We start from the raw sequence: 26,776 nt of genomic DNA, 5'->3' as shown, positions 1-26,776 counted from the left end.
TCACTTATTACAATGTATATTCTTGAAAATCTAGAACCAAAACAAATACCACGTATATGTTTTTTTTTTAAAGCCGTGATATGATTTTATGATGAGAAACCTTATGTACATCTAGGACAAGGAAATAATGTTGTAGACTCTCACTGTCACTACAGTGTCACCACAGCACATCCTGCTTTCTTTGTCCATAGGCCTGGGGATCTCATCCCCTCTGGGGGTCATTGCAACACAGTCAGTCAGACCCAGAGGTGTTAAGATATGTGCTAGGAAGACATCCAGGCCTCTCAGCCATGGTCAAGGCTGGTGACATTTGTGCAGCTGTGTCCTAGCCCCCTCCGCTTCCTCTCCAAACACTCCAAAGGAGTTACTTTCTCCCTGACTTACACTCAATGTGTGCAGATGTTAAAAGTGTCCCTTCTTCTGCAGCAGTTGGCACCACCCCGTCTGAACACCAACCAAAGCCCAAGGCAGGTACCGTCAGCATCAAGAGTACTAGGATCAGGTGCCAGTCATCTTATACCTATAGTTGTTCCATAGGCGCTCCGAGAGAGAGCATTCTGATCTGGCCGCCGGTGCCTGTAGTCTCTGTGGCCCTCTTAGACTTCTTAGAGCCTGGCAGAGGACAGATGCAATTAGTGGTTGTTGCCTCTCTGCTCCTCCTGGACGGGGAGGGTACAGGGGTATCAGAGAGCCTCCCAATACTGTCCTGGGGGCCTGCGGGCATCATGGCCCAACTTGGAAGGTACATGAAAAAATGTCATTTCTCCACGTCCTCAACAGGCAGAGCGCTGGTAAGTGCTCTGAATGGTCAGCGTTTGAAGAGAGGTGTCAGCCGGGGGGAAACATCAGGAGCTCTCCTCCATTCATCTTCTCCTGGTGACAGTGACGGTGCCTCCCAAATGGTCAGGCAGATGAACCAAGGCAAAGCTTGGGGTAGGGATGGGAGTGTGGGTTAACTGGGGTAGAGGGCTTTTAAAGGATTTCCTGAAGAAAGCAAAAAGGTGTGCTTTTCCAAGCATCCAGCTACTCACTATTGATTAAATGTCCCCCCAACACTCCTTTTATTCCCCTTCCCTTTTAAATGAACTGCTAGTCTTCCAGTGAGGTCTTTCTTTGTTATTTTTAAAGAAAATTAAAAATCTTGTGAACAGTGAATGTGGGAAGGTGTGCTGGGGAAATCAGTGGTGAGCACACAGACCCCATCTTCGTGGCCTTGAGTGGGACAGCTCTGTGCTCTTAGAAGCCTGTTAGGGAAGGCTCCTTTCTTCTTCCCGTTGCCAAAATAGGGATTCAACAATTTGCCTCATTCACTGGCAAAATACTTTGAGAGATCACACCTGATACAGTCCCCTCTCCGTCCCCCTTGCCCTCTCTGTCCTGCCAGCCCACATTTTGTGGGTGTTGATGTTGTTGCCAAAGATGGCATCAAAGAAATAACCGAGCTTCTCCAACTGTACTTTCCAGTTGTGTTTTTTCTACAAGGAAAAAAGTGCTTAAAGGAAAGTTAGCAAATTCCATTTGTTTTTTCCTTTTAAATGAACATTTCGATAATTTTATTTAACTCAGTAGCTAATGAGTAAACCAGTCAGATATAATAACTTGTTTAAATGGAGACTGGGCTTCAGGGACTTAAATATTTTTTAATTCATTTTTTATAAGCACATTATAGCTATACATAAGCGTGAGGTTCATTTTGACATATACTTATATGAAATAAATTTATTCCATTTCAGTCCCTACCCCTCTTCCCTGGCCTCCCCCCATCTATTTATTGTTTTTATAAATTTGTATTTGATAGGAATACATAAAGGTGGAATTCACTGCGGTACACACACATGCACACAGCATGATTTGGTTAACCTCATTCTGCGTCCCTCCCCTTTCCCATTCTCTTCAACCGCCACCCCTTCTTTATTCCTCTGATCTTCTACTTTCATGGTATTTCCCCCCACTCCTTTATTTTGTTTTAGCTTCCGCATAGGAGAGAAAACATTTGGCCCTTGAATTTCTGAGTCTGGCTTATTTCACTTAGCATGAACTAAACAGATGTTTCTCAAAGGAAGAAATACAAATGGCCAACAAATGTATGAAAAAAATGGGGCTGGGGTTGTGGCCCAGAGGTAGAGCGCTTACGTAGCATGCATGGGGCACTGGGTTCGATCCTCAGCACCACATAAAAATAAAATAAAAATATTGTATCCACCTACAACTAAAAAATAAATATTTTTAAAAATATATGAAAGAATGTTCAACTTCCCCAGCAATCAGGGAAATGCAAATCAAAACTACATTGAGATTTTACCTCACTCCAGTTAGAATGGCAGTCATCAAGAATGCAGATATTAATAAATGCTGGTGAGGATGTAGGGGGAAAGATACACTCAGACCTTGCTGGTGGGACTGCAAATTAGTACAACCACTCTGGAAGGCAGAATGGAGATTCCTCAAAAGACTAGGAATGAAACCACCATGACACAGCTGTCCCACTCCTTGGTATTTATCCAAAATAACTAAGATCATCATACTACAGTGATATAGGCACATCAACGTTTATAGCAGCACAATTCACAATAGCCAAATCACCAGCCCAGGTGATTTTCAACAAATGAATGGATAAAGAAAATCTGGGATATATACACAATGGAGTTTTACTCAGTCATAAAGAAAAATGAAGTATTGGCATTTGCTGGTAAGTGGATGGAACTGGAGACCATCATGCTAAATGAAATAAGCCACACTCCACTTGCTTTTAGAAATAAGCCACACTCCACTTGCTTTTAGCAGCTTAGGAGTTGGGAAACCTTGCTATTTCCTTTTCTCCTTAGAAATGAACATACCTTTGGGGATACTTCATATTTATTATATGTTTGAAATCTAGACACAAGAGGAATTTTGTTCATCATAAACTCCTGTACAGAGTTCCGGAAACAAAGGCTGCTGACCCATTGAGTTAGTGACTTCAGTTCATAATTACCAGGTCACTGTGGCTACTCTGAATATCTGAATGGGTTGAAAGGGTAATTTAGGTTAAGTCATTGCATGTAGGGATCAGACAGGGAAATGAGAATTATCTATAAAATTTTGTTGCAGCTCAATGAGGAGATGCTGGACTTAGATAAATGATAAGAAACAACTGGTGGGATCTGGGAGGAAGACAGGGCATCAGGAAGTCTGCCTCAAGGTTGAGATGAGTTTCAGTGTGTGGATTTGTCTGCTCTGTTAGAGGAGAACTGTCTGCCTCTTGAAGATTTATTAGTCATAACAGCAAATCATGTGTCCATTAGCGGGGAAAACATGGCTGGAAGTATAAAAGGGACTCAACAATAAATAAGATATTCATTTAAAATTCAACATATTCAGAATTTTAGGTATTTCCTATTGAATTCAAAATTCTAAATATGTAAGATTATACACTGCAAAGATAATTGTTCAGTTTTTAAAAGTAATTTATTATCTTCTTAAAGGCAAGACCTTTAACCTCCAGCTGAGAGCAAATGCACTCCCAGAGCCATTAGGGACCCCGGCAGGAAGCAGGGAGCCACTGTGCTCTTGAACCCTGGAGCACAGTTCAGGAGGCAGCAGATGCAGAGCCGTCCTGGCAGATAAGACAGGCCTGTGCAAGGTCACTGCCAGCCATCACGGGAGGGGCATGAGTTACTGAAGTGAGGCCAGGCAGGAAGTCAGTCTGCGAGAGGGTGCAGAAGCGCTTCTCAGGGTTCCTAAGAAGGGGAAGGTACTGTCAGCTCCTGCGACCAGACTCTAGGAATTGTGAACACATCTGTGTTCTGAGGGGAAGCAGGCCTAACGTGGTGGTAGGGAGAACTACGGGCGGCCTTGTCAGTGTGGCTCACATCTGAAAAGAATATTCCATCCTGAGGAAGTGAATGCAGGCAGTGCCCTTTGGTATTTGAGACTAATTGGCCAAGAAATCAAGTCTAATGCTGATCACTTGCTTCACGCCTGGCTGGACCTTCGAAGGTATCATCTCGTTTAAGACTATGAAGCAGCTGTCGCTGGTACTCTCTCCCCTGTTTGTTTTATAAATGAAGAAGTTGGGACTCAAGAAAGGTAAAAGGAAAAAAAAAGAAAGAAAGAAAAATTCCCATAATGCTGCACAACTAGCGGAACCTGGATTTGAGCTGAATTATTCGACTCCAGAACCAGATTTTAACTTCACCATATTACACTACGCAGAGTTGTGTTTGATCCCCTTACTTCAATACAGACAGGAAGACAAAGAAGGGCCATTGTAAGGAGTAGGAAGTAAGAATGTAACTTGACCATGAACGGGAGGTCTAAGGAAGTAAATTTTATAAAAGAGTTTGATGGGTCAGGATGGAGCAAAAGTAAACAGTGGTGAGCGGGAAGTTCCATGCAAGGGTCATTTCTGAAGCTCTGAAACATCTTGAGCGTTTTCCAGATAACACTAACTAGTCTAAAGATTCGAGGGGCAGAGCAGTCACTCTAAGAGCCTTGGTAGGCTTGGTGACCAGCTGAATTGACTTTGAAAACTGACTCTAGAAGTCTGGATTATTTCAGAATCAGAGAACTCAGGGGCAGGCCCATGCAGATTGGAGGTGATTCAGATCTGAAAACGTTTAAAGAATCAAACTTGATGAAAATGCAAATTGTTCATTATCCCTTAAAACCTTTAGCCCAATAATATTCATAGTCCAAACAGGATGAACGCCTTGGAGAAAGCCTGCATAACTCACAAGCTCTGCTAATCCGAGGAGGAAGGAGGGAGAAACGCAGCTTGAACAGGCTAGCTTGTCCTGAGCCCTGTCTCAGGGGAGTTCTTTGTCACTGGGAGACAGCATAAGGGTCCTTTCCCACTAGTGCTCAGGTTGGTCTTCAACTCTATTCTTATCATCGTGGACAGGACAAGAGCCACCAAGCAGTTCAGAGCTGTCCCCAGGTGTGTTATCGCAGGAAATGGCAGTGATGTCCCTGGCCCACTCTTGGCAAAAACAGGGATGAGTTACATACACGACACCACCAAGCTCAGCATGTGACTTGGCTTTTCAATTAATGCCCAGGTGCTTGTTAAGGAACACAGGCCCTTGTCACAGCAGCTCCAGTAAATGAAGACCTGTCACCCCTGCAGCCCGCCTCTCCCACCGACCTCCACCCCAGGGCACTCAGGCAGCGAGCCCACAGGACAATGAGCATATTTTCAGTTAGCATTCCTTCTGTTCTGCTACTGGTGTCAACGTGTTGCTTAGTACCCTCACCCTCTTTGTTCCATAGCTGTGTTGGGAAATACATGAGTGCACTCACCTCATGATGTAGACAAAAATCAAGTGCAGGAGTTACCTGGGTTCAAATCCTAACTCAGACCCTTCCTACCTCTGCAGCTTTGATCACTCATACCTCTTTCTCATCTGTAAAATGGGGTGAAAACCTATGTAACTGATCGGATTCAATGTGGTTAAGCTGATACAGGCTTAGCACAGGCCTGTCACATAGGAATTGGGCAATAAACACTGGCTATTATTGATATTCCTGTGTTGCTGCTTAAATAAGAGGTTTTAATTTGATACCAAGTTTAGCATATATTAAGTCCTGGCTACTTGAACGTGAAGGACTACCTGTATTTAATTATCCCACAGAGATGGATGTCACTTCAACTTTCATTAAAAGGACGTTTTAAAAACAATTTTTAAAGGAAGGTTATATTTGGGTAATGCCACCTCTGTAGTTTGATTGAGAAATGGATCTAGAAACTGGACATTCTTTGAGTAGTGTAACACAGATCCTTTCTTTTCCAACATGCTCTGATGTAGAATTTTCTCATATTGAAATTCACCTGTGATTGGGAAATAGTAGCTTCAATCACAGTTGGAGGAGAGCACTTGTATGTGGCAGGTCGTGGAAGCGCTGAGTGATGCATGCCTCCATCTGGGCATAGTGACGCTTCTCCCACCACCGCCCAGTCAGGTATCTCCGGGCACAGCCCTCCTGTGAGTGTGGCTTTGAGAATGAGTCCGACCACGCCTGCCTTGAGTGGCCAGCTGTGTCTGCGCTCCTTGTTTCAGGTGTGAATTGGAGACACAGCACCTGTGCTGTTAGGAGTTCTTTGGGCTCAGTTATACCTGTATTCAAGGTGTCACTTATTGGTAGGAACAGTGCCAAAGGGAAATGTCCTATTCTATTGTAGACCTTAACGTCATCCACTCCAGAAAATAACTGCACAGACATGAGGAAGTCTGTCAAGACCAGGACCTTGGTTTTCTGTGTAAAACTTTCCAAAATGGTGCCAAGCAGAGGGGGAGGCTCTCAACCCTAGTTCATCCACTTCCCGTGGGTCCCGCCTGCGTAACCACACTCTCGGGGTTCTCAAGTACCACCTTCTTAAGCTCAGGATGTTCTCTGTGTTAGGCTCAGATCATGGAAGAGACATGAGTTGGTGCCTGCAAGTAAATTCGAGCTCATTCTCTCCACAAATGTTTATGCCTTCTGTGTACCTGTGCAAAGCATTGGATGTATGCAGTGGTGACTACTGTGTGAGGGTGGAGAGCATGACCAAAGTCAAGGGGGAGGTAGACCTGATGCAGCAAAACCAATAAATGTATCCATTGGAATTTTTATTCACAAAGGAAAAAAGTAAGAATGGCACTGTGAGAACTCTGGCCTGGAGAACAGGGGGCGCCTCCCTGAGCAGGTGATATCTAAGACTTTAGGCTTGAAGGAGGAAAAAGAGTCAACCCAGTCAGGTTGTGGGTAAGAGCACTGCAGGCTGAGGGAGCATCGGGGATAAGAACCCCCAGGCAGGGAGGTGCTCCTGCTTCTGTGAATGATGACAGGTGACGAGTGACAAGGTAGGAGAAGGCATCGGAGTGTTGGCGAGGCCCTGGGAGTTGTGGTTTTATTCCGAGTTGACACTGAAGCCAAAACCAGGGTATGGGAAGTTCAAATTATGTTCTTTAAAAGAAATAACATAAATCTCTTTTGAAAGATCCACTGGGTGCCACGTGCATTTGAAGAAGTCAAGGGCAAGAGCTGGAAGCCCACAGTGGAGGGCATTGCAATAGTCCAGAGGAGCTGAGGTGGTGACAGGGCTGGGATTGTGGCCATGCAGAGGGGGAGCAGTGTGCTGCATGAGAAAGCCAGAGGTTTTTGTGGGGAGCAAGAAGAGGAAGACACTGAGAAAGGCCCCCAATGCACTTTCGGTGCCAGGTCTCAAAACTAGTCTACATGTCCCTTTCCTTCAAGGTTGTATTTTCCCTTATTTGCAAAGAAAAGATACCACATCTCTCCTCCTTTAACTAGTTTTAGTAAAGCTTAGGGCCCCAGGCCTTCTTGATTCTGACGCCATGGCCTGAAATCTCACAAGTCACCATTTATTTTACAGCCAACCAGGACCTCTTCAGAAAGTATTTATTCCAGACCAGGATCCAGCATCCCTGGTTCACCAGGTCACACTATCTATGTAAGTATCTGCTTCCAGAAGGGACATTTGTGGGGCAGCTAAGTTTGGGGATTGAAATAGCAGAATGGACAATCCAAAACAGAAGCTAATGCAAAATGATTCATCTCTGTTAGAGATCCAGTGTTCATCTTGGTATGTCAGCCCTCCAGGTCATATTTTCCTTCAGGTGATTCAATTTGTATGTGGTCATCAGATCACAAGATGATTGCAAAATGCAGGACTTATAAAAAATTTTTTCAGTGCTGAGGATCAAACCCTGGATCTTGCAAATTATAATGAGCGTCTCCTCCAGTCCTGGACTTCTAAAATTGTCACACCTAACTTACATACAGATATATAGGGATTAATTATATATTTTTATAACACTGTTGCTGAGTATTCTTCAATTCTGACATCAAAGATATTTAAATATTTAGTTTATTAAATAGGCAGTTCTTGGTTTTAGCCATCTGGGAACCGATTTCTTGACCATCTGTTTGAGATTTCTTTCCTTTCCTGTAGTAAATTAGAAAATTATTCTTCAGGTTTACACATTTTTATATTTAACAAATTCTGCACATAATTTTTCTTAAGCTTTGGATGATTTAAGGGGGGAAAAACCTGATTAACTGATGGTATAAATTGGTAATTCACTGGAAAGCATGGCTGTGCTAAGCAAGGGTTTTGGTTTGTTTTAAGGTCTTCGCATTTTAAACAAGACATAAAATTTACTGGCAATAGTTTCTCAAGAAATGAGACTGCAGAGTAACAATTCCCTCCATTTAACTTTACTAGGCAAAAGTAGACAACGAAATCCTGGATTACAAGGATTTAGCCGCCATCCCCAAGGTCAAGGCAATTTATGACATTGAACGTCCTGATCTCATTACCTATGAGCCTTTCTACACCTCGGGCTATGATGACAAGCAGGAGAGACAGAGCCTTGGAGAGGTAATAAACTCCTGGTGGTTGCAGGATGTGCCGCAGTTCACTTTCTTTGTAGTCGCACGTGCAACAACTGATGTTTGGAGTTAAAATAAATCAGTCTTTTTGACTGTCTTTTGTTTGTGGGTTTCCGCACCAGGTGCTTTAGGGTATTCAAAACCTGTCACGTAATCTCTGTCCCAAGGGAGGTTACAGAGGTGGGAGAACCAGTGAACTGCACATAAAACAGCAGAGTCAGGCTGGGACAGAAGCTGTAGAGTTGTCAGGGAAGACTAAGGGAGGGAGGGTCTTCTGAGGGTCTTGACCTTCAAATGAGCCTGAAGTATATTCATGGGGACCTTGATGAGAGAGAGCATATCTTCGAAATTTTGGTAGCTACAGTTTTCAGCATCTTCACGTAATCAGAATGTACAAGAAAAGAAAAAAAGTAGAGATTGTGGTAACAGCAAAGTACACTGGGATGAGGTGAGATCTGGAATCAAATTACCTGGGCTCCACCCAGGGATCACCACACACTGGTGGTCTGACTTTGCCATGTGACAGCCATTCCAATTCTACCTCCCTCATCTGGAAAATAGGCTACCTCACTGGGGGCTAGAAAGGATTACATAAACTAGTCGATGTAGAGCAGTTAACAGAGGGACAGACGTGTAAATGTTCAGCAAACGGCAGCTGCTACCATTATTACCTGTCCTCCTGGGGCTTAGTGGTGCTTGGCCAACAGACACACCCCACTGCCGGGCCACAGCTTCACATCCCTTGGGCTCCTCCCTCTGGTCTTTTTCTCCTGGCCTCTTCAACTCATTCTGTTTTTCCCTATTTATTTATGTATTTATTGGTGCTGGGGACTAACCCCAAGGCCTTGAGCGTGCTAAACACATGCTGTACCTCAGAGCTACTGCCCCAGCACCCCTTCCCACTTTAGTTTTAAATTGGAATCATCTGTAGACTAATTGAGTCCATTGAGGGAGATGTTAACCAAGTAGTTGCCTCAAATCAGCCAAAGTTAAACGAGAGTGGACAATCACACAGTGTTTTCAGGCTTAAATGAGATAAAGGAAAAGCATATTAGTATAGTGAATCTGTTTAATTTGTCGTCAGTTATACACAGATAATATTTATTGTTTTATAATTATATTTACATTGATTTATATTTATATAACATTCCTCCTATTTATTTATTTTCTAATTGGGGTTTTATTTCAGATCATAACTCTTCATTGCCCTGGTCCATTAAACCAGAGGTGACATCCATTTTCATGTAGTGCCACCTAGTGGTTACTTTGCTGTATTGCATCTGTGGCCACTCTCAAATGCAGTTTGAATGGCCTGGGCTGTTGAGTTGCCATTGGGCAACAAAGAGTGTTGCAAGGTGACCTAAGTGATCAAGGGCAAGGAGAGGTTCCCGAACAAATTACATAGGGGCTGGTCTTAGAGCAAGTGGATGAGAATTTGTTAATGTTCAAGTCATACAACCAAGGAGGAGCTGAGTTTTTTTATGGTGGTCTGTGTTTCCAAGTGAATCCATTTTGGGCAGTAAAACATCAGGCTCTTAAGGATTAAGGCTTTGAAGTGAAATTTTCAATATTTAAAATCAGACTGTGGCTGGACAAGGTGATGCACATCTATAATCCCAGCTATTCAGGAGGCTGAGGCAGGAGGATTGCAAGTTTGAGCCAACCTTAGCAACTTGGCAAAATCTTGTCTCAAAAAAAAGTCTGAGAGGTGTAGCTCAGTGGTAGAGTACCCTTGGATTTAAGATTTAATCCCCATTGCCCACAAAAACAAACAAACACACACAAAAAAAACCCACACTGACTCTGGTATTTACTAACCCTATATTTATGAACCATATGACTGAGAAAATGTCATACTTCAGTCTCCTTCCCTGTAAACTCAAGGTAGGAAACAATAATTGCTACCTACCTCTAAAGTCTTTATATAAGGATTAGGTAAAGTATTTAGATTAGAACAGTAATTCATACATAAGTGCTCAACAGAAATTCTAGCTGCTCTCAGATTCAATGCCATTACCATCATAACCTGGAATGGTGACCTAAGGGTTTCTCTGTGGATGGAGGATGTCTCCTGGAACAGATATCAGATATGTCAAACTCTCCCCAACACATGGATCTTGCAAGGAGTCAACTTTACAAGTTATCCTATTATTTATTCCATTCATTATTAGCACTTCCTTTGTAGAATCCATATATAGACATTTTAGAAACACAGGAGTAACTTTGAGTTCTGCGTAGCCCTCCACCTGGGAGAGTGGATCCAGAATGCATCACCAGAGCAGGAGCAGAGCTAGCTTCTCCACAGGGGGCCATCCTTGACCAGCAAAGATCCCCTAGAGACAGGCCATAGTTTCAGACATTACCATGGGGCCTGAGGAAGCTTGCAGTGCAAGAGAGTCTGCCATGTCATTGTTAATGTGGGGAAAAGATCAAATTCTAAAACTAAGAAACCCACTGCTGACATTGTTCTTTAGAATGCTCATTTTGCATTTCACTTCTAGTTGAAAACTTTTTGCATTTTTATTATAAACATTTTATTTATTCAGAAAATATTCACTGAGCACCAAATATGTGGCAAGAGCTACTTTCATCACTGGGAATAGATTGTTATAAACAGAGTCCTTGCCCTCATTGAGCTTGGGAGACAGGAAGTAAACAGATACACAGGAGAATTCTACAGGGAGGTAGTGTCATGAAGAAAAATGAAGGAAAGTAACAAGAAAGAATGCTGGGGGAGACGTTGCTGTTTTACACAGGAGGGTCACAGCAGGTGCTGTGTGAGGGTGACTTTGAACTGAGACTTCGTAGAAAAGAAAATGGGGGTGAGCCCTGCAGGTGTCTACATGAAAAGCCCTGGTAGTGGAGGAAAGAAAGGTCCAAAGGCCTTGAGGTGAGACAGGACTTGGCCTGTTGGTGGCCCTAAGGAAGCCTGTGTACCTGGACGATTGGAAGCCAGAAGCTGCGTGGTGGTGAAATTGGCCAGGCAGCCCGGACAGGATACCACATGTCTGGTCATCACACTCCTACCAAACTATTTTTCAGTGATTGCCAAAGTTATAATTTAGTTAAAAACATGTTTACAAAATCCCATGTTTCTGTAGATGTTATAACTCAGTACAGTGGAAATCTAGGCGTAGTTTGAATATATAGGGGGAAATAATTCCATTTTGTCCAGTTTGATCACTTAAGACATCAATATGTTTATTAACAATACTATTAACAATATATTTGTTAAAACCATGATTCTTGGGCAAAAAAATGTGCACCAGAATCTCTCCCAAGAACTTTATCAGAGTTTACCATGGGCCCCAGTAAATATTAAATCTGAAGACAGGGATGGGTAACAGATGTTGGCACGTGTATTTGGGATAATGTTCCCAACTACTCTGATAAGCAAATCTAATTAAAACTGGTAAAAAATATTTTACAACATTGTGACTTTGACTTCTCTTTTATTGTCCTAGTCTCCAAGGACTTTGTCTCCTACTCCATCAGCAGAAGTAAGTACCATTTTGACCATTTTAATGAGTGAAATTTGCAAGTGGTTTGGATCTTGCCTAGACTGGAATTTTTTGAAAAAGGACACAATACATAAAGAAACAAAAACCGAGATTATAGTGGCATAGGGATTACATACATGTAAGGTGGGACCTTAAAAAACAATACTTTCTAAATGTAATCTGTGGAGTAAAAGGGGCCTTGTGTTAATCTGAATTTGTACCTTCAACTGCTAAGCGAATGTCTGGAGGTATTGAGGCCACCATCCAGTGTGGGGCTCTCCATGTCATCTACACTTAAGTTATCTGAACCCTAATGCACTGTGTCACCTGATGAGGCCAACAGTGGTCATAGTGTCGTCCATAAGCAGAATCATCTTCCGGAAAGCCACTTCTTCTGGTGTAAACTCAGTGTTCTGGTCTTAGCATCAAGCAGCTTTCTGGATACTCTTTATACAATTCATCATAGAAAATCTCTATAATTCAAGATCGTGAAAAGTCATAATATTTCCATGGTTTGTGGGTAAGTACTGTGAGCAACTGATTTCTAGTACTGATCTAACAATTATAACTGAATTTATGAAGAACCAGCTTTAATTATGGACTAGTTGTAAGACTGAAGCACATCTTTTGGGGGCTTTTTGTGTTGTCATTGTGTTATTTTAAATATATATTGTATATTTTATATGGCCAAGTAAATCAAACCAAAGTTTCCTTGACATTTGCTCTCCAATTTCACAAAGCTACCGCACTGAGATTTTAATTCAGTCATTCATGTGTTCTTTTAAGTTGTTATTTTTTTTTAAAGAATGTGCTAGTAGAAGCTTCACAGGACAACAAACTCCTGAAACATAAAATACTTTTTGTATTCTTCCAACTTTTTTGGACAGTTTTATATTGCATTTGTACATGTCTAATTTATTGTACCTATCACCCAATATGTCTTTTTCTGGGTTTGGACATGGGTGACATTTTATTCTATCAAAGTGATATGTCATCGTTTCTGAATTATTCTCCAATTGTTGAGTATATAATACCAATCTTTGCCTTTATGGATGGTGGTATTATAAAAATCTTTGAATTATTACTTTTAAAGATCATTTTAAATTCTTTCCCTGGAATATACTTCCCAAGGTGAGGAGTAGAATTACTGGCCTTAAGGCAATCATCAAGTTCTCCAGGTGTGTCAACTTTAAAATGTCACCAGATATAGTGTTACAGCATGGGTCAGTGGTCAGAATGTAGGATGAGGTTAGCATATGGATGTCCATTGGATGGGAACCCCTACCTGTGCTAGCTATGCACTTGTGTGTCTGACTGCTTGGAACCTTGTTTTCACGTTAGTGGGGAAGGAAGGCAATGCCATGCTCTTCCTTACCATTAGGAAGATCTGACATAGGTGGACACGCTTTGTAAAACTGAAAAGCACAATATAAACATGGTCATAGGGTTTATGATTTTACATCTTAATTTTTTAATAATTACAAGAACTGCAGGTTTGAACAAAATGCATTAGACACAAAATGCTCGGGTGCTTACATATTTATGGAATGTGACCCTAAGAAGTAAACACCAACAGGTAGCCAAGATAACTCCCCAGCGATGTTGGCTATGGACCAGGTTTTGTTGGAAATGTGCATAGGTAGCATCAAAGTATTTTGCCCTCACTCTTTCCCATGCTTTGTTTCCAGGGCTACCAGGACATTCGGGATCGGGTGATCCATCGCTCCACCAGCCAGGGCTCCATCAACTCCCCTGTATACAGCCGCCACAGTTACACTCCAACCACTTCGCGCTCTCCCCAGCATTTCCACAGACCTGGTAAGGGCCACAGTTCCCAGTATCCACTCTACATGATAAGCTGTTACCTCTGTGTGAAATCCCGCCATGCAGAGCATATTGAAAAAAATCTGACTGCTTAGTATTTTTGATCCTCTCCCATAACAAAAAGAAAACTAATACCCAACTATATTTTGTGTTATATCTTTTCTTGGAACATCAATCATTTTATGGCTATATTCACTGTAATTTATTAAATTATATTTTGACAGTGAAATATTGGAAGCAAAGGAGATTTTTTTTTCAGGTGTGATAAGATTTTTGTCACTTTGAGACTTATAATGAAGATCTCCACCAGGAAGTACTTTGATATGCTTTTTAGACATATCAGCATCGTCTAAAATCCAGTACTAGCCATCTATTGACAGGGGTTTGGAATACCCTCTTGTAGGCACCTAGCATTTCTAAGCATGTGTGGCTATGTACCTTCCACAAAGAGGACTCAGGCTTGTACTAGTAACTTTTGAGATGCCTCCCAACCCTAAGATTTTGAATCAAACTTGGAATATACAGAAATCTCAGGAATATACCACAGTAGAAAATGTCACGTAGTAGCAGACTTTAGGTTGCCCTTTTTCTGCAGAGAATTTAGTATAGCTCTTAATGAGGTCTGATGTGTGTAGCAGAATGGCGATCCCAGGAGAGATCCAGGAAGCCCTGAGAAAGCAAGTCACAGGGAAGATGTTGGCCTCCAAACAAACCTGGGGGTGATGTTGTCCATTTACGAAGACTTCACAAACCCATTCAAATCCTAACTTTTTAAATAACACAAGGAATAAAACCAAAGGAGATTTGCAGAATGTAATAAGATTGAAACTACTGGATATTTCAGGAATGTATCCATTTCTTTAGGTTTATCTGTATTTACTTATTGAATTATGTTAAATGAATTAAGTTAAATGAAAGTTTTCAGGAAACGTCTTCTCTTTTAATGTGCAACTACATTCATTTTATTCATGTCTTGGACAAGGGACTCCATTTAAGTCTGCTCTCTGGGCAGTGTGAAATCCTTCATGCTGTAACCTGCAGATGTACATATTCCAAGACCCTTGAGAGCCCAGCTGTGGCTCTTTTGGAATGGTGTGGGGGCTGCAGGGTAATCTTCTTCCACACACCCCTGAGCAGCAAGGGAGTGGTCAGTCAGCAACACTTGTCCCCTGACAAGCTCCGGTCCTGACTGAGCACTGGAAAGTCTTAATCTCTTCCAATCATGGTTCTGATGCCAGGACCCTTTGGAATGTTCTTCCCTCCTTTCACAATATGCTACAAATATGCACATTCCAAGTGTTAAGCTGGTCTTTTTGGAGCCCTAACCATTTAAAATGAAACTCATAGGGTATTTGTGATCTGAGTACAACACCCCAGTGTATCCACCCCACAAATTCTGGGTGCTGGATGATGTCTTACATCGCCCAGGTCCAGATCTAGATGCAGTGGTCCATTCTTTCTCTGAGATGCTGCTTCCCATCCCCAGTGATGTCAGCTCTCAAGAGCCAACCCCACTCTGCCCCCTGGGGAACACAAACGGACTTTCCTTCTGTGTAGGTGAAATAAAATGTAAAACTGCAAAGTGGGATGAGTTTGCAGCTTGAAAAAAATAACACAACCCCTATACACAAGGACTTCTTTTCACGTTTCTTGAAATGACTGTCATTTTTCACGTGCATTTCTGAGGGCTCCATTTTGTCAGGTGCTTTTTATCAACCGGTGTCACTGAGTCCACATGCTGTGCCCAGTCCTTGCTCGACAGTAGCTGGCGTCAAACTGCCAGAGCGTGACCTGGGACCATTCCTCCTCACCAAAGCCATTTATTCTGAGAGTGACTCTGTCCACCCTCGCCTAACCCTCTGCAGGTGCATTCGTAACTCGTCTTCCTTCCTTCTTTTCAGACTCCTGGTTAACACTTTTGTCCCCCCGTTGGAACAGTGCCACTTTCCCTGCTCCTGTGTTAATTTCTGTTCTTCTTTTCTGTTTCCTCGGCCCTGTCCCGATTCCCTGCCGCACAGAGCTTTTGTCTCCTGGTGTGCAGAGGGTGTCCCACCCGCGCACCAGCAGCTTCAGCTCCACCCACAGCGACTCCCGCCCCAACCCCCCCTTCCGACACCACTTCCTTCCCCATGTCAAAGGTAAGGAGGCAGGCCTCGGCAGGGCCACCTGCGCTGCGTAGTGGAGATTTATTAGCACCCCGGCAAGGCTAATAAGCTACATCTCCAAGACTTAGAGCAGCCACCTAGCTTCTGACCCTCCAGCATGCCTGCGTGTGTCATGATGGTACCCAACGGTGGCCTTAGAACTGGCACAGCAGCTTGCATTTGGAGAGCTGTGTCATTTCTAAGGGCTCTAGATGAAGAAACAGGAAGTATATTTAAGACTGTATGGTTCGTCATCTGCCACTTAGAAAAAACAGGTATATTATTATTTTGTTTTTGTCCGCATCAAAAGCAAAATATAATATATACTTGGGGTATTTTCCTGGGTTCAACATGGGATACATCTCAGCGAAACCCAATAGTGTGTAGTAACAAATGTCTAAAAGTCGTGTTTCCTAGGATAAGCAATTGAACTACATTAACATGTTTGGGCAACATAACATGATCTGTGACAACGTAACTCCGCACCTTTGCTTTTAATTTGTCCTCGTTTCCACGTGATGGAGAAGAGGCTCTGCCTTCTGTTTCCTGTCCCTGCCTGCACCCCCATTCTTCCCCATTCTTCATTGTGGCTGTGGTTCTGCGGAGTCCTGGGCTGGGGCCCTCCACACACATTGGGGGAGAGGAGAGCCCTGAAGAGGCCCATAATTTAAATTAAGCATGAGCTCCCACAGAGTAGCTAACTTGTTCTATAATCTTGATTTGAAACAAGTTAACAAGAAAAATAGCACAGGGAAGAGGAGGAGGAGGAGGAAGCAAGCTCCATTGTTACTCTGGGTCTTAGAACTTTCTAAAGCAGGGCTCCCGTTGCTAATGCATCTATTGACCAGAAATGTTCTAGTTTCCTGGACTTTCATTGTCAGTCTACTCAAGCTTTTAGATTCCTGAGTGACTGAGTCCTAAAGTATAGCTGTAGCAGGCTTAGTTATCTTATAAATTTGCTATTCCAGCATTTTCCATGCTTTGAAAATAATATTGCTGACATGCTTACTGAAGACACACCATTTGCCATTAGCATGTTTTTTGGAAGGCACAGCACTTTCTAAAATCTTTGACAGATTATTCAAAACTATTATTGCTAATTAGTATTTTGGGGAGAAATTATTATCCATATGTCAAGATGATACTTCAGCGAATGTTTATAAAACCAGAAGGAAATCAGCATGTATTTTAAAGAGAGTTTAATAAAGCAGCCCTTGGCCAAATTAAGACTTAGGTTATTTCTGGTATTCAAGAAAAAACACATTTTTGATTCATTAAAGTGTCGATTTCCTAGTTTGGTTATGGCATGTTTCATCTTTCAGAGAGATACTTTCTATGGAATGAAAAATGTCATTGGCCCTGAAAAGTTACACAAAGTGTATAATATAATTCATGGCAAAATTTCTGTGACTAGCAGTACCCTGTGTCCCCAAGTGGTCATGTAGAGAGAGGGAAAGCTCGAGGCACTGGAATCAAGGATTTAAATCTTACTCCTTTCACTTGCTGGCTCTGTGACCTCGGGTTAGGTACTTGCCCTTTTGAGTGTTATGTGCCTGGTCTATACATCAGGAAGGATGCAAGCCCTCATCGGGAAGATATGAGCTGGAGTGCCCCGTATGTGGTTGGCATGGTGCTGGAAACACTGCTGACTGCCTCATTCCATTCACTCTTCACAGCCTCCCTGTGAAGGCATCCCGGTGGGAAGACCGTGGAGCAGAGGCCCTGGCTAAGCAACTAGCCCAGGGCCCATACTAGGAACAGGCATCAGCCAGCCCAGACCCCAGCCCCTCGCATCCCTAGAAGAGCTTGTTCCCATTAGGTGCACGTGCTTCCACATAAATAGGTGCAAATAAAAACTTTTAAGCAAACCTTTATTTTTCATCTCTTTAAAACCAGAAAATAAAAATTACATTTCTTTGGAGGGGCAGTACTGGGGATTGAACCCAGGGGCGCTTAACCAGTGAGCCGCATCTCTAGCTTTTTAAACATTTTTTATTTAGAGACGGGTCTCACTGAGTTGCTTAGTACCTCACTAAGTTGCTGAGGCTGGCTTTAAACTCATGATCCTCCTGCCTCAGTCTCCTGACCCACTAGAAAATTGCATCTTCATTGAGGCTAAAACAAATAATCGTTCTCAATCATTTAAGTTACAAAATTATAATACCTCTGTGTGCCCAAATGGTTCAGTGTTAAAAAATGTAGAGATGCATTGTTTTCTGTTTTCAGTCTGATTTTGAAGTTTTCAACACAAATGTTGTCTAAATTATAAAAAGCACTTGACCAAGAGGAATTAGCGTGACCCTGAACTTACACTTTTAGAAACATCTAATGATCTCTGCTTCTTTCTCTCATTTTCTTTTTATTAAATAGAGGCCTATATTTTATTCACATGAAACAATTTATATACTTCCGATAAAAATATGTACATAGCAGTATATTCTTATTTTTTAAATCAGATGAGCTTTTTGCTAACCCAGCAAATAAAACATGGAGAATTTGTATAAAGATATCGCTTTAAAAGCCTAACATATTTGGCTAAATCCTTATTATTCCAAGGAATTATTTCTTAGTTATTGTGTCCATTTACATGGACGGCTTCTTTAGCACTTGGAAATTTCAGATGGAAGGAAACTTACAGCCATTTGAGGAATGCATCTAAGAGATCTTTCAAATGGGGTGATGTCTCCCAAGGGTACATTAACTTTTTATTTTGGAACTTGTGGTCATGGGGAAGTTATTTTTTTAAATGAATGTGAGATTAAAGGTAGGGTGTCCATCTCAGGAACATGTTGCCAGAAACAGAAGGGGCCCTTGCTACTCTGGCAGCAGGAAGCCCAGCCTGCAGCTGCCCAAGTCCACTTCCTGGTCCTTGTTTCTGATGCATGTGGCCCAAGCCCCCAGAGCTCACTGAGCCGAGGACATGTGCATGGGTGAGAAGCTGAGATGCATGTTACAGACTGTGTCCTGCTTCCCCAGCCATTTTCTGTAACACCCATCTGGTTTTATTTCTGTTCTGCAACCTTCCTTGCAGCCTCATTCTGTGTTAGTATGTCATCATTGGGCCATTTGGACAACTTCCTGACTAGAGATCTGGAAAAAAAAATTTTTTTTTTCACTTTATTTCAGACTTTGTTTGTGCAACACTTACTGAGTTTCTCTTCTTTCCCCCTTTGAAATACTGCTAAATATGACATCCTATGGACAGGAAGTATAAATTGGATTTGTGAGCAGGAGGGCTGCATAGATTAAGTCTCTTTGAAAGGAATCTTTTCCACTTTGCCATAGATATGAGTTGCTATGATGCAAATACATATTTGACACATACTGGGGAAAGGAAGTTCCTATTAAAGTTTTAAGCAGGAATTGGCAATCTTGCAACTGTCACAGAATTCTAGATGCTGCCAGTATGAAGGTTCCCTCCACATGTGCATTTATACTTTGGAATATAAGCATGAGGAGGCCTGAAAGCTAGGCAGTGTAGCTAGCAAGTTCCAGCATAATCATGCGCCTCCATATCTATTCACTTATCTTAGAATTAGTCATTCAGGCTTTCCTGGTTCCCAAAAGAAGAACAAAGTTGAGTAAAGCATTTGGATTCATAAGTATAGTGAGAATCCTGCCAGCAAACGATCTACCAAGGGCTAGAAAATTGGCTTGTAAGGCTGACAAAGAAAAAGCTTAAAGTTAATACCAATATATAAATAGGTGTGTGTGTGTGTATGTGTGTGTGTGTGTGTGTGTGTATGTATGTATGTGTGTATGTGTGTATGTATGTTATAGGTTCTCATTGCAATAGCTAATATCATTAAAACTTAGAATGGCCTAATTCAAGGACTTAGTTAAGGAACAAATCATCTCTGTATGTGATGTATGTGCTATCATATGAGAGGCACATATATTAGTGTAGTATTTATAAACAGTATTATTCTAACTAGCAGATGAGAGTGGCTATGATGATAATAATACCTTTCAAACATGATATTTCATCTGATGCTTCATACATCACTTTGCCCAAGTATTGAGCTAAGTTCAAAACCTCATAAGGTCTTCATGAGCTAGGGTAGGGTTGAAATTAAATATTTAAAGAGAAGGTCTTTACTTTAGAAAAGGAAGAGGCCTCATCAAGAGAATTCTTCCTTTGCTTTTAAAAAATCTTCCCCCAGTTTTCCATGACTTTCAAGGGCTCAGATTTTGGTATTTGGCAACACCATCTATTCAGAGACCTCATTCCCTGCTGAGCCAGTGTGGTGCTTGAACATTATATTGTGCAGAGTCTCTGAGATGAACATATTGGTGAACCATTCTCTACCTGGTGTTTAAGAAGGTCTTGTCAGAAGTTAATATTACTTATAAACACTTGACTATACTAGTGTTTTTTAAACAACTGAGAGATCAATGATTACTAAAGATCACACAAATAAACAGCTACACCCAACTGTTGCCGACATGCACAACTGTTGCCAATCCACTTCCCGGGAATGCAGGCAGCTTCTCCAAGATCCTTGGAGTCTTTAACCTTACCCAAGAAGTGATGGGTATCTTCTACTGGCACCTGCCAGCTGAGGATCTTATTGATAGATTGTAATACTTGTACAAATACCTATTTCTAATAACCTTCAACCTTTGTGTCCTGCATATGCAGATATTTTTGTATGTGCATGATACTGGCTAATAATTATCAAAACATATTTAAGAAAATTTCATCTGATTGGGTATTGCAACCCAAACCTATGAGAACAAAATTCCCCTACAAGGACACTAGGGTTAAAGGTAAAGGATTAAAGAAAAAAAGCAGTATGGCTCAGGACCCAGAAAGAGCCTTCAAAAGACACGTTTAAAAATAAAGCCAGAAAATAGAGACCCTCTGTGTCTTCTTTTGATAAGAGCCCCAAGAATTACTTTGTTTTTCAATTATCAATTATTTTCTAATATTTATAGAGTTAAAGAATTTTTCTGCAGTAGAATGATTAAATTGGAGTTATTAGAAATAAACTGCAATGGGAAAGTCATAGAGAGGTGCTGTTGGGATCCCACTGTTGAAAAACAGCATCTGGCTTTCTTTCCTTAAGAGATCAAAGAGATAAGCTGGCTGACCCTGCAGTGGTGCCTCCTGAATTAGGCCAGTGAACAGCTGTGGGGTGGATGAGTTGCCTACTTCAGTAGTCCATTCTCAGACACTTGTTAAGCACTTGCGCAATCAGCTGAGCCCTGGGGAGGACACTGGAGACCCAGTTCTAATTCAGCCATGGGTTTAACACAGCGTTCGCTTCTCAGTGCAAGCCACACTCTGCCTCTATTTTCACATGTATTTTTTTCAGACATGAGCTAGTTCCTGCTCTTTGGGAGAGTGAGATTAAATAAATCACCTTATTTAAAAAAAAAATGTTTTGTTTTTTTGCTTTTGCAGTTCTGGGAATGAGTCCAGGTTCACTCTACCCCTGAGGTATATCCTCAGCCCTTTTTATTTTTTACACTGAGTCAGAGTCTGGCTAAGTTGCCCAGGCTGACCTTGAACTTGTGATTCTCCTACCTTAGCCACCTGAGTAGCCGGGATTACAGGTGTGCACCAGGACATTAGCCTTTTTTTTTTTTTCTAATTTGTTATGTATGACAGCAGAATGTATTACAATTCATCTTACACACATAGAGCACATTTTTCATATCTCTGATGTTACACTTTAAAATTTTTTTATTCTAATTTGTTATGTAACATTAGCTTTTTAAAAAATATTTTTTTAGTTGTAGATAGACACAATATATATTTATTTTACTTATTTACTTTTATGTGGTACTTAGGATCAAAATCAGGTCTTGCACATGCTATGCAAGTTCTCTAGCAAATGCTGATCTACAATCCCAACCCCAGTACATTAGCTTTTTTTTAAATTTATTTTTTGGTTTTTAGGTGGACACAATATATTTCATTAATTTATTTTTTTATGTGGTGCTGAGGATCGAACCCCAGTGCCTCACACATGGTAGGCGAGTGCTCTACCACTTGAGCCACAACCCCAGCCCCAGTACACTAGCTTTTTAATGAAGTTTTTTAGTAGATGAAGTTTGGGATGAAGCTTCATAACTTTTAGAAGCTAATATTTAATTTAAATAAATAAGTCAACATTATAATATTGGGAACTGGATGCTAAAGTGAGTCAGAGGGAAAAAAGACAAAAGTCTGAAATCTCAAAAACCTGGGATTCTAATAGCCTCAAATAGAAATTTGAGCCAGTAGCAAATCCAGATATCATATTTAGAATATCTTACTACCCATTGGGTACAGGTCTGGGCTCTAGTTACCTAAAAATGTCCATATTGAGGAATTAAAAACTATTTGCCATATTTTAAAACTCTAGCAACTCTTTCACACTTTTCTAGTGAGATTTAGGACAATTTAACATGAAAACACTGGCTAGATATCTATTTTCTGATAATCTACTTTAAAATAGCATCAGTAGATAAGTAAATTGGACTTCATCAAAATTTAAAACTTTATGCTTCAAAGTGCACTATCAAAAAAGTGCACTATCAAAAAAGACAACTTAGAGAATGGGAAAAGATGTGCAAATATCTGATAAGGGACTTGTATCTAGAATATATAAAGAACCCTTTAAAATCAATAATAAAAGTAATTAGCATAAATAATTTATTAACTTGTCATAGCCCTACATCTTCTGGTATATTCTTGGGACAAGATATTTGTCTATAGATGGGGTTGGAGGAAAAATCAGGGTGGTGGCTAATCTCTTTCTGATGTTACACATTCTATTCATACAAGCAGTTCTCCCCTGTGGTCAGAAGGGGAGGTGGTCCAAGTGGCACTTGGGACTTTTGCAGCCAAGCTGCATCCCTCCACTCCAGCCATGCCCAAAATACTGCCTTGAAGAACCCTGACCAGTCTTGTAGCTTCCACACATCACAGTCCCTGCTTATGATGTCCCAGCCATACAGAATATGGGCCTTCCCACTCACCTGAGAACTTCCTTTTTGGTGCCCAAATCAAGGGACCTTTCCTGAAGAATCGATGACATCTGCATTTCATTTCCTAGCAGCTTTCTTGCACCTCTGAGTAAACATGTACATGTATACATGTACATATATGTATACATATGTGCATACACATACATGCACGTACACACACATACACACGAATGTTTTTCAGTCAGCCTCAGTAGGTAGACCCTGAGGCCTTGGAGGCAAGGACTGTGTCTCATTCACCTGTTTGTCCTCAGTAGTAGTCCAGTGCCCAGGTAGAGTGGGTGTTCGGAAAATGTGTTAGTGATTGAGACATTAGCCTGGTAGAGAGATATCAGTGGTCCCCAAGCACCTGGCAGGAAGGGATCTGACTCCATTTGTGTATTTCAAAGTGAGGAAAACAGAAACATATGCTGCAATGAAGCTGTTTTGCTGTTCCTAAGGGGAAAGCCTGGGTAACTGCTCTGGCTTCCAGACTTGGTCCTCAGTTCAGAGAAATGCATTCCAATGGCCAGCCTCTGCCATCATGCTTGGAAGCAGCTGTACCTCTGGTGCGGGGGGGATTGCATATCCCACCACTCTGGTACTTGGGATTTACCCATCTGGCAACTGATCTGGAATCAGTAGCAAGTGACTTTCCATTCCACCCAGTGCCCTTGCCATCTGATCAGTTTGCTGCCGGCTCACAGCCTTCACCTGCATGCCATTGGAATGACGCATTGACCGCTAACCGCTTTCCACCTGGGTCCGCGTGAACTCAGCCTCCCCTTTGAGAAACTAAACCTGACACCACCTTTGCCAGCAACTTGATAAACTGAGTCTGTTTCCTTTGTTTCTCCTCCTTGCAGTTTGCTGTGTTGAATTTTGATTACGCTTGCTTGGTTTTCTTTATTGTTCTCCCTTCTCTCATTTTGTTTTCTCCATTCTTCTCATTGGAGGCAATGAGCCGTCCAGCGGCCGGAACTCCCCTCTCCCTTACCGGCCCGACAGCCGCCCTCTAACTCCAACTTACGCTCAGGCCCCTAAACATTTCCATGTTCCAGGTAGGAGCTGACACGGTCTGTCTCGGTGTCCTGTCACAGTGTAGAACGTAGCCTCGTAACCTCGTCTCGTCTCCATTGTTCATGCTTGTTAATTGGGATGCACACAGCTGACAAATCCTAAATTGCAGGATCCGACCTAGATGCCTTTCAAAAGTTCTATATGCATAGTGCCAGGATCACACTGAAGGTTCCATTTTTCTCAAGTTCATTATTTTTTTTTTTTAAATAAAGATATTGGGGATTGAACCCAGGGCCTCAGTCATGCCAGGCAGGCACATCACCACTGAGACCTCAAGGTTTTTTGTTGTTTTTTTTTTTTTTTAAAAGAAGGGTTGAATTGTTTTGCAAAAATTTTAACTCTTTCAAAGATGTCACTCTGTGGTTCGTTGTTAAATGACCACGACAGCAGTCTGGATATCTTCTCATCCTCCAGATTGAATCACAGTGTCACTTGGGAATACCTTTCTATTTCCTGTTTGTCTCAGTGTGGAGATTTTCCCGCGGTGGGCTTTTCAGAGAGGTGTAGCACTGGATCAGGGAGGTGGTCTTTCGCCACCCCCATAACCCAACCCACAGAGATATCTTGCAATTTAGGCGTGGTGCTGCCAGCTCTGCTCCGGTAGCCACAAGCATTGGCTGTCCCAGCACAAGTAGTAATTTGCCATCAGAAACTGGAAAGACCAGAATCTGTCCCTATCTTACTCAGGGTGGGACTATCCATCAGAGGCCACAATGGTATTTTCCCATCAGCAGTATACAGTTTTGATCCTTTTAGCTACTGAAAACGGTTCAGTAAGTTACCCTGTAAATATATACTTATAATCTATATTAGTTTTTTTTTTCCTTTTGCTTTCTAAATTTACCTAATAAAACAGAGGAAACTTCAATGAGATTGGCCCACTCAGCTAGGATTGCCCTTTTTTAAAAGTTTCATGAAATCCTGAAGAACATTGTTCTACATTTGGGATTTTGACTTTCCTGGATGGAGAATACCTACTTTGATTAGAAAGCTTCCTGCCCATCAAATCATATATCATTCCATTCATAGAAAAGGGGCAGTACCAGCCACACAGCAACCTATAGTATCCTAACAAGACTTGCTTTATTTTTAAGCATTGAATAATTTAATAAAACTCTAAAATAATTTTGATGAGCTTGCCATTAGTTTGACTAAGGCCAGTAGAAAAAGAGCCACCTAGGAAAATTAATTTGGCTAATTAATTCATGAAGAATGCCCCACCAAGATATAGTGTCCAAAAGAAACCTTTTTCAAATTTCCTGAATATTTGCAGCTAAAGTGAAATGGTGGCATAATCAAACGGGGTCCTATATGAACACATGAATAGTGTTTAGTATCTCCTTTATTTTTCTTTCTTCCTTTTTAAAAAAAATTTGGCCTATAAAAATTAGGATTCTTTTGAGCATCCCATCAACTCACCAAGCTAGCCTTGCACATAGAAAATGTGTTTGTGTTTAAAAAAAAATACTCTTGATTGTTCTACATTGCTTTTCACTGTTCCACTCATTAATTGAAAAAGTAAATTGAGCCACTGGTATCTACTGGGAGCTCAATTTCTAGACAGTAGCAATTTGGGGCTTTCCCCCCCAAACTGGTTATGTCTTCCCCACCATCCGAGTGCTTCCACTGCTTGCATTTCTTAATGTTTTAATTCCACTTTCAGTGAAGTATGTATTTGAAATAAATGGCTCATGAATAAGTTACATCTCTCAATATGCTAAGATGTATTACAAAGGCTTCCAGATCACTTTTCTACAGTAATTCCCTCATTTCTGTAATCTTTTCTTCCAAAGAATGCAATCTTTGTAATACAAACGTTAGCCTTCTGGGTTATTTTTGTTCAGGAGTCTTCAGTTTGGTTTGCCCCTTGGTTGATTTGTTTTTCCCATCACTGAACTGGTTCCCATAATCACACACCTTTGCTTTTCATTTTCACAGATCAAGGGATCAACATTTACCGAAAACCACCCATCTACAAACAGCATGGTAAAACTCGCTTTCCTCCGCATAGTTTAAGTAGCAGAGTCTGCTGTCTCCTCTTTGCTGTCTTCTGAAAGGCTTAATTGCTGCTGCTTTTGAGAATCAAACTGGGGCATCCAGTATATTATGATGGATTTTAGGTCCGATAAGATGTGTAAATGCTGTGAAACTGACTTCCCTGGATGGAGAATACTTGGCTGGATCAGGAAGTGACCCCCTATTTCTGAGCCCATCGGGCCATGTATTATTCCATTCATAGAGAAGGGAAAGTACTGGTCACAAGGGCCCACAAGCAGCCTAACAAGACTTTTTTTTTTTTTTTGCATCAAATAATGTAAACAAACCTTAAAATAATTTTAATGAGCTTGCAGGCAGTTTGACTAATTAAAACTAATTAAAAAAACACTTAGAAAAATTAATTTGGCTAAGCCTACATGGACTTAGTTATTCCAGTCCCCTGCCTCTTCTGAGGTATGCCAATGTCTTGCCATGCAATGGATGGGGCACAAGCTGACTGGTGGTAATCCTTGTGCCATCTCCTGTCTACATGGCTCTATGATATCATGCCGCCCGCTCTGCTTCAGTTTTCTTATCTCTAAGGACCCCTGAGTTAAATCAGTTCGTCTCGGATATTCCTGGAAACTAAGAATTACTAAAGTGGATTTATAATTGTGTTTTCTTGTTCTGAAATGCAGCTTTTTTTTAATCCCAGAAGTCACATTACTTTCTGTAAATCACATTTTGTCCACTGTTGTTAGGTCTCTATGGATTTATCTGCCAGAAATTTTTGTGAATAGAGAGAGAGATGATAGGCAAAACTGGTCTTCCAATGATTTCAGAAAATTTTACAGAAGTTGTGCCTGGAAATTTGAAGGCTGACTTTAGAATCCAGTTGCCATTAATAAGTGATTAAGAATTAGG

The 26,776-nt window shown here is 41.4% G+C and overlaps 1 protein-coding gene across 6 annotated transcripts in view; it reads left to right on the top strand.

Moving 5' to 3' along the window:
- Positions 1 to 26,776, top strand: part of Ablim1 (actin binding LIM protein 1) — a 137,279-nt gene that overhangs the window by 94,688 nt on the left and 15,815 nt on the right. For 3 of the 6 annotated variants that reach the window (XM_026389160.2, XM_026389155.2, XM_026389154.2), the window contains exons 8-12: positions 7,355 to 7,432; positions 8,207 to 8,362; positions 11,838 to 11,873; positions 13,562 to 13,691; positions 25,814 to 25,861. In XM_026389160.2, coding sequence (XP_026244945.1) covers positions 7,355 to 7,432; positions 8,207 to 8,362; positions 11,838 to 11,873; positions 13,562 to 13,691; positions 25,814 to 25,861 — 448 coding nt within the window. Of the gene's footprint in view, positions 1 to 7,354; positions 7,433 to 8,206; positions 8,363 to 11,837; positions 11,874 to 13,561; positions 13,692 to 15,715; positions 15,836 to 23,751; positions 23,857 to 25,813; positions 25,862 to 26,776 lie in introns of all 6 variants that reach the window. The other 3 variants (XM_026389157.2, XM_026389148.2, XM_026389139.2) reach the window with 2 other exon arrangements.

The sequence above is a fragment of the Urocitellus parryii genome, chromosome 5 (assembly GCF_045843805.1).
Source record: "Urocitellus parryii isolate mUroPar1 chromosome 5, mUroPar1.hap1, whole genome shotgun sequence".
Taxonomy (NCBI): Eukaryota; Metazoa; Chordata; class Mammalia; order Rodentia; family Sciuridae; genus Urocitellus; species Urocitellus parryii.
Note: the sequence above shows the minus strand (reverse complement) of the source record. Positions and strands in the feature narration are given on the sequence as shown.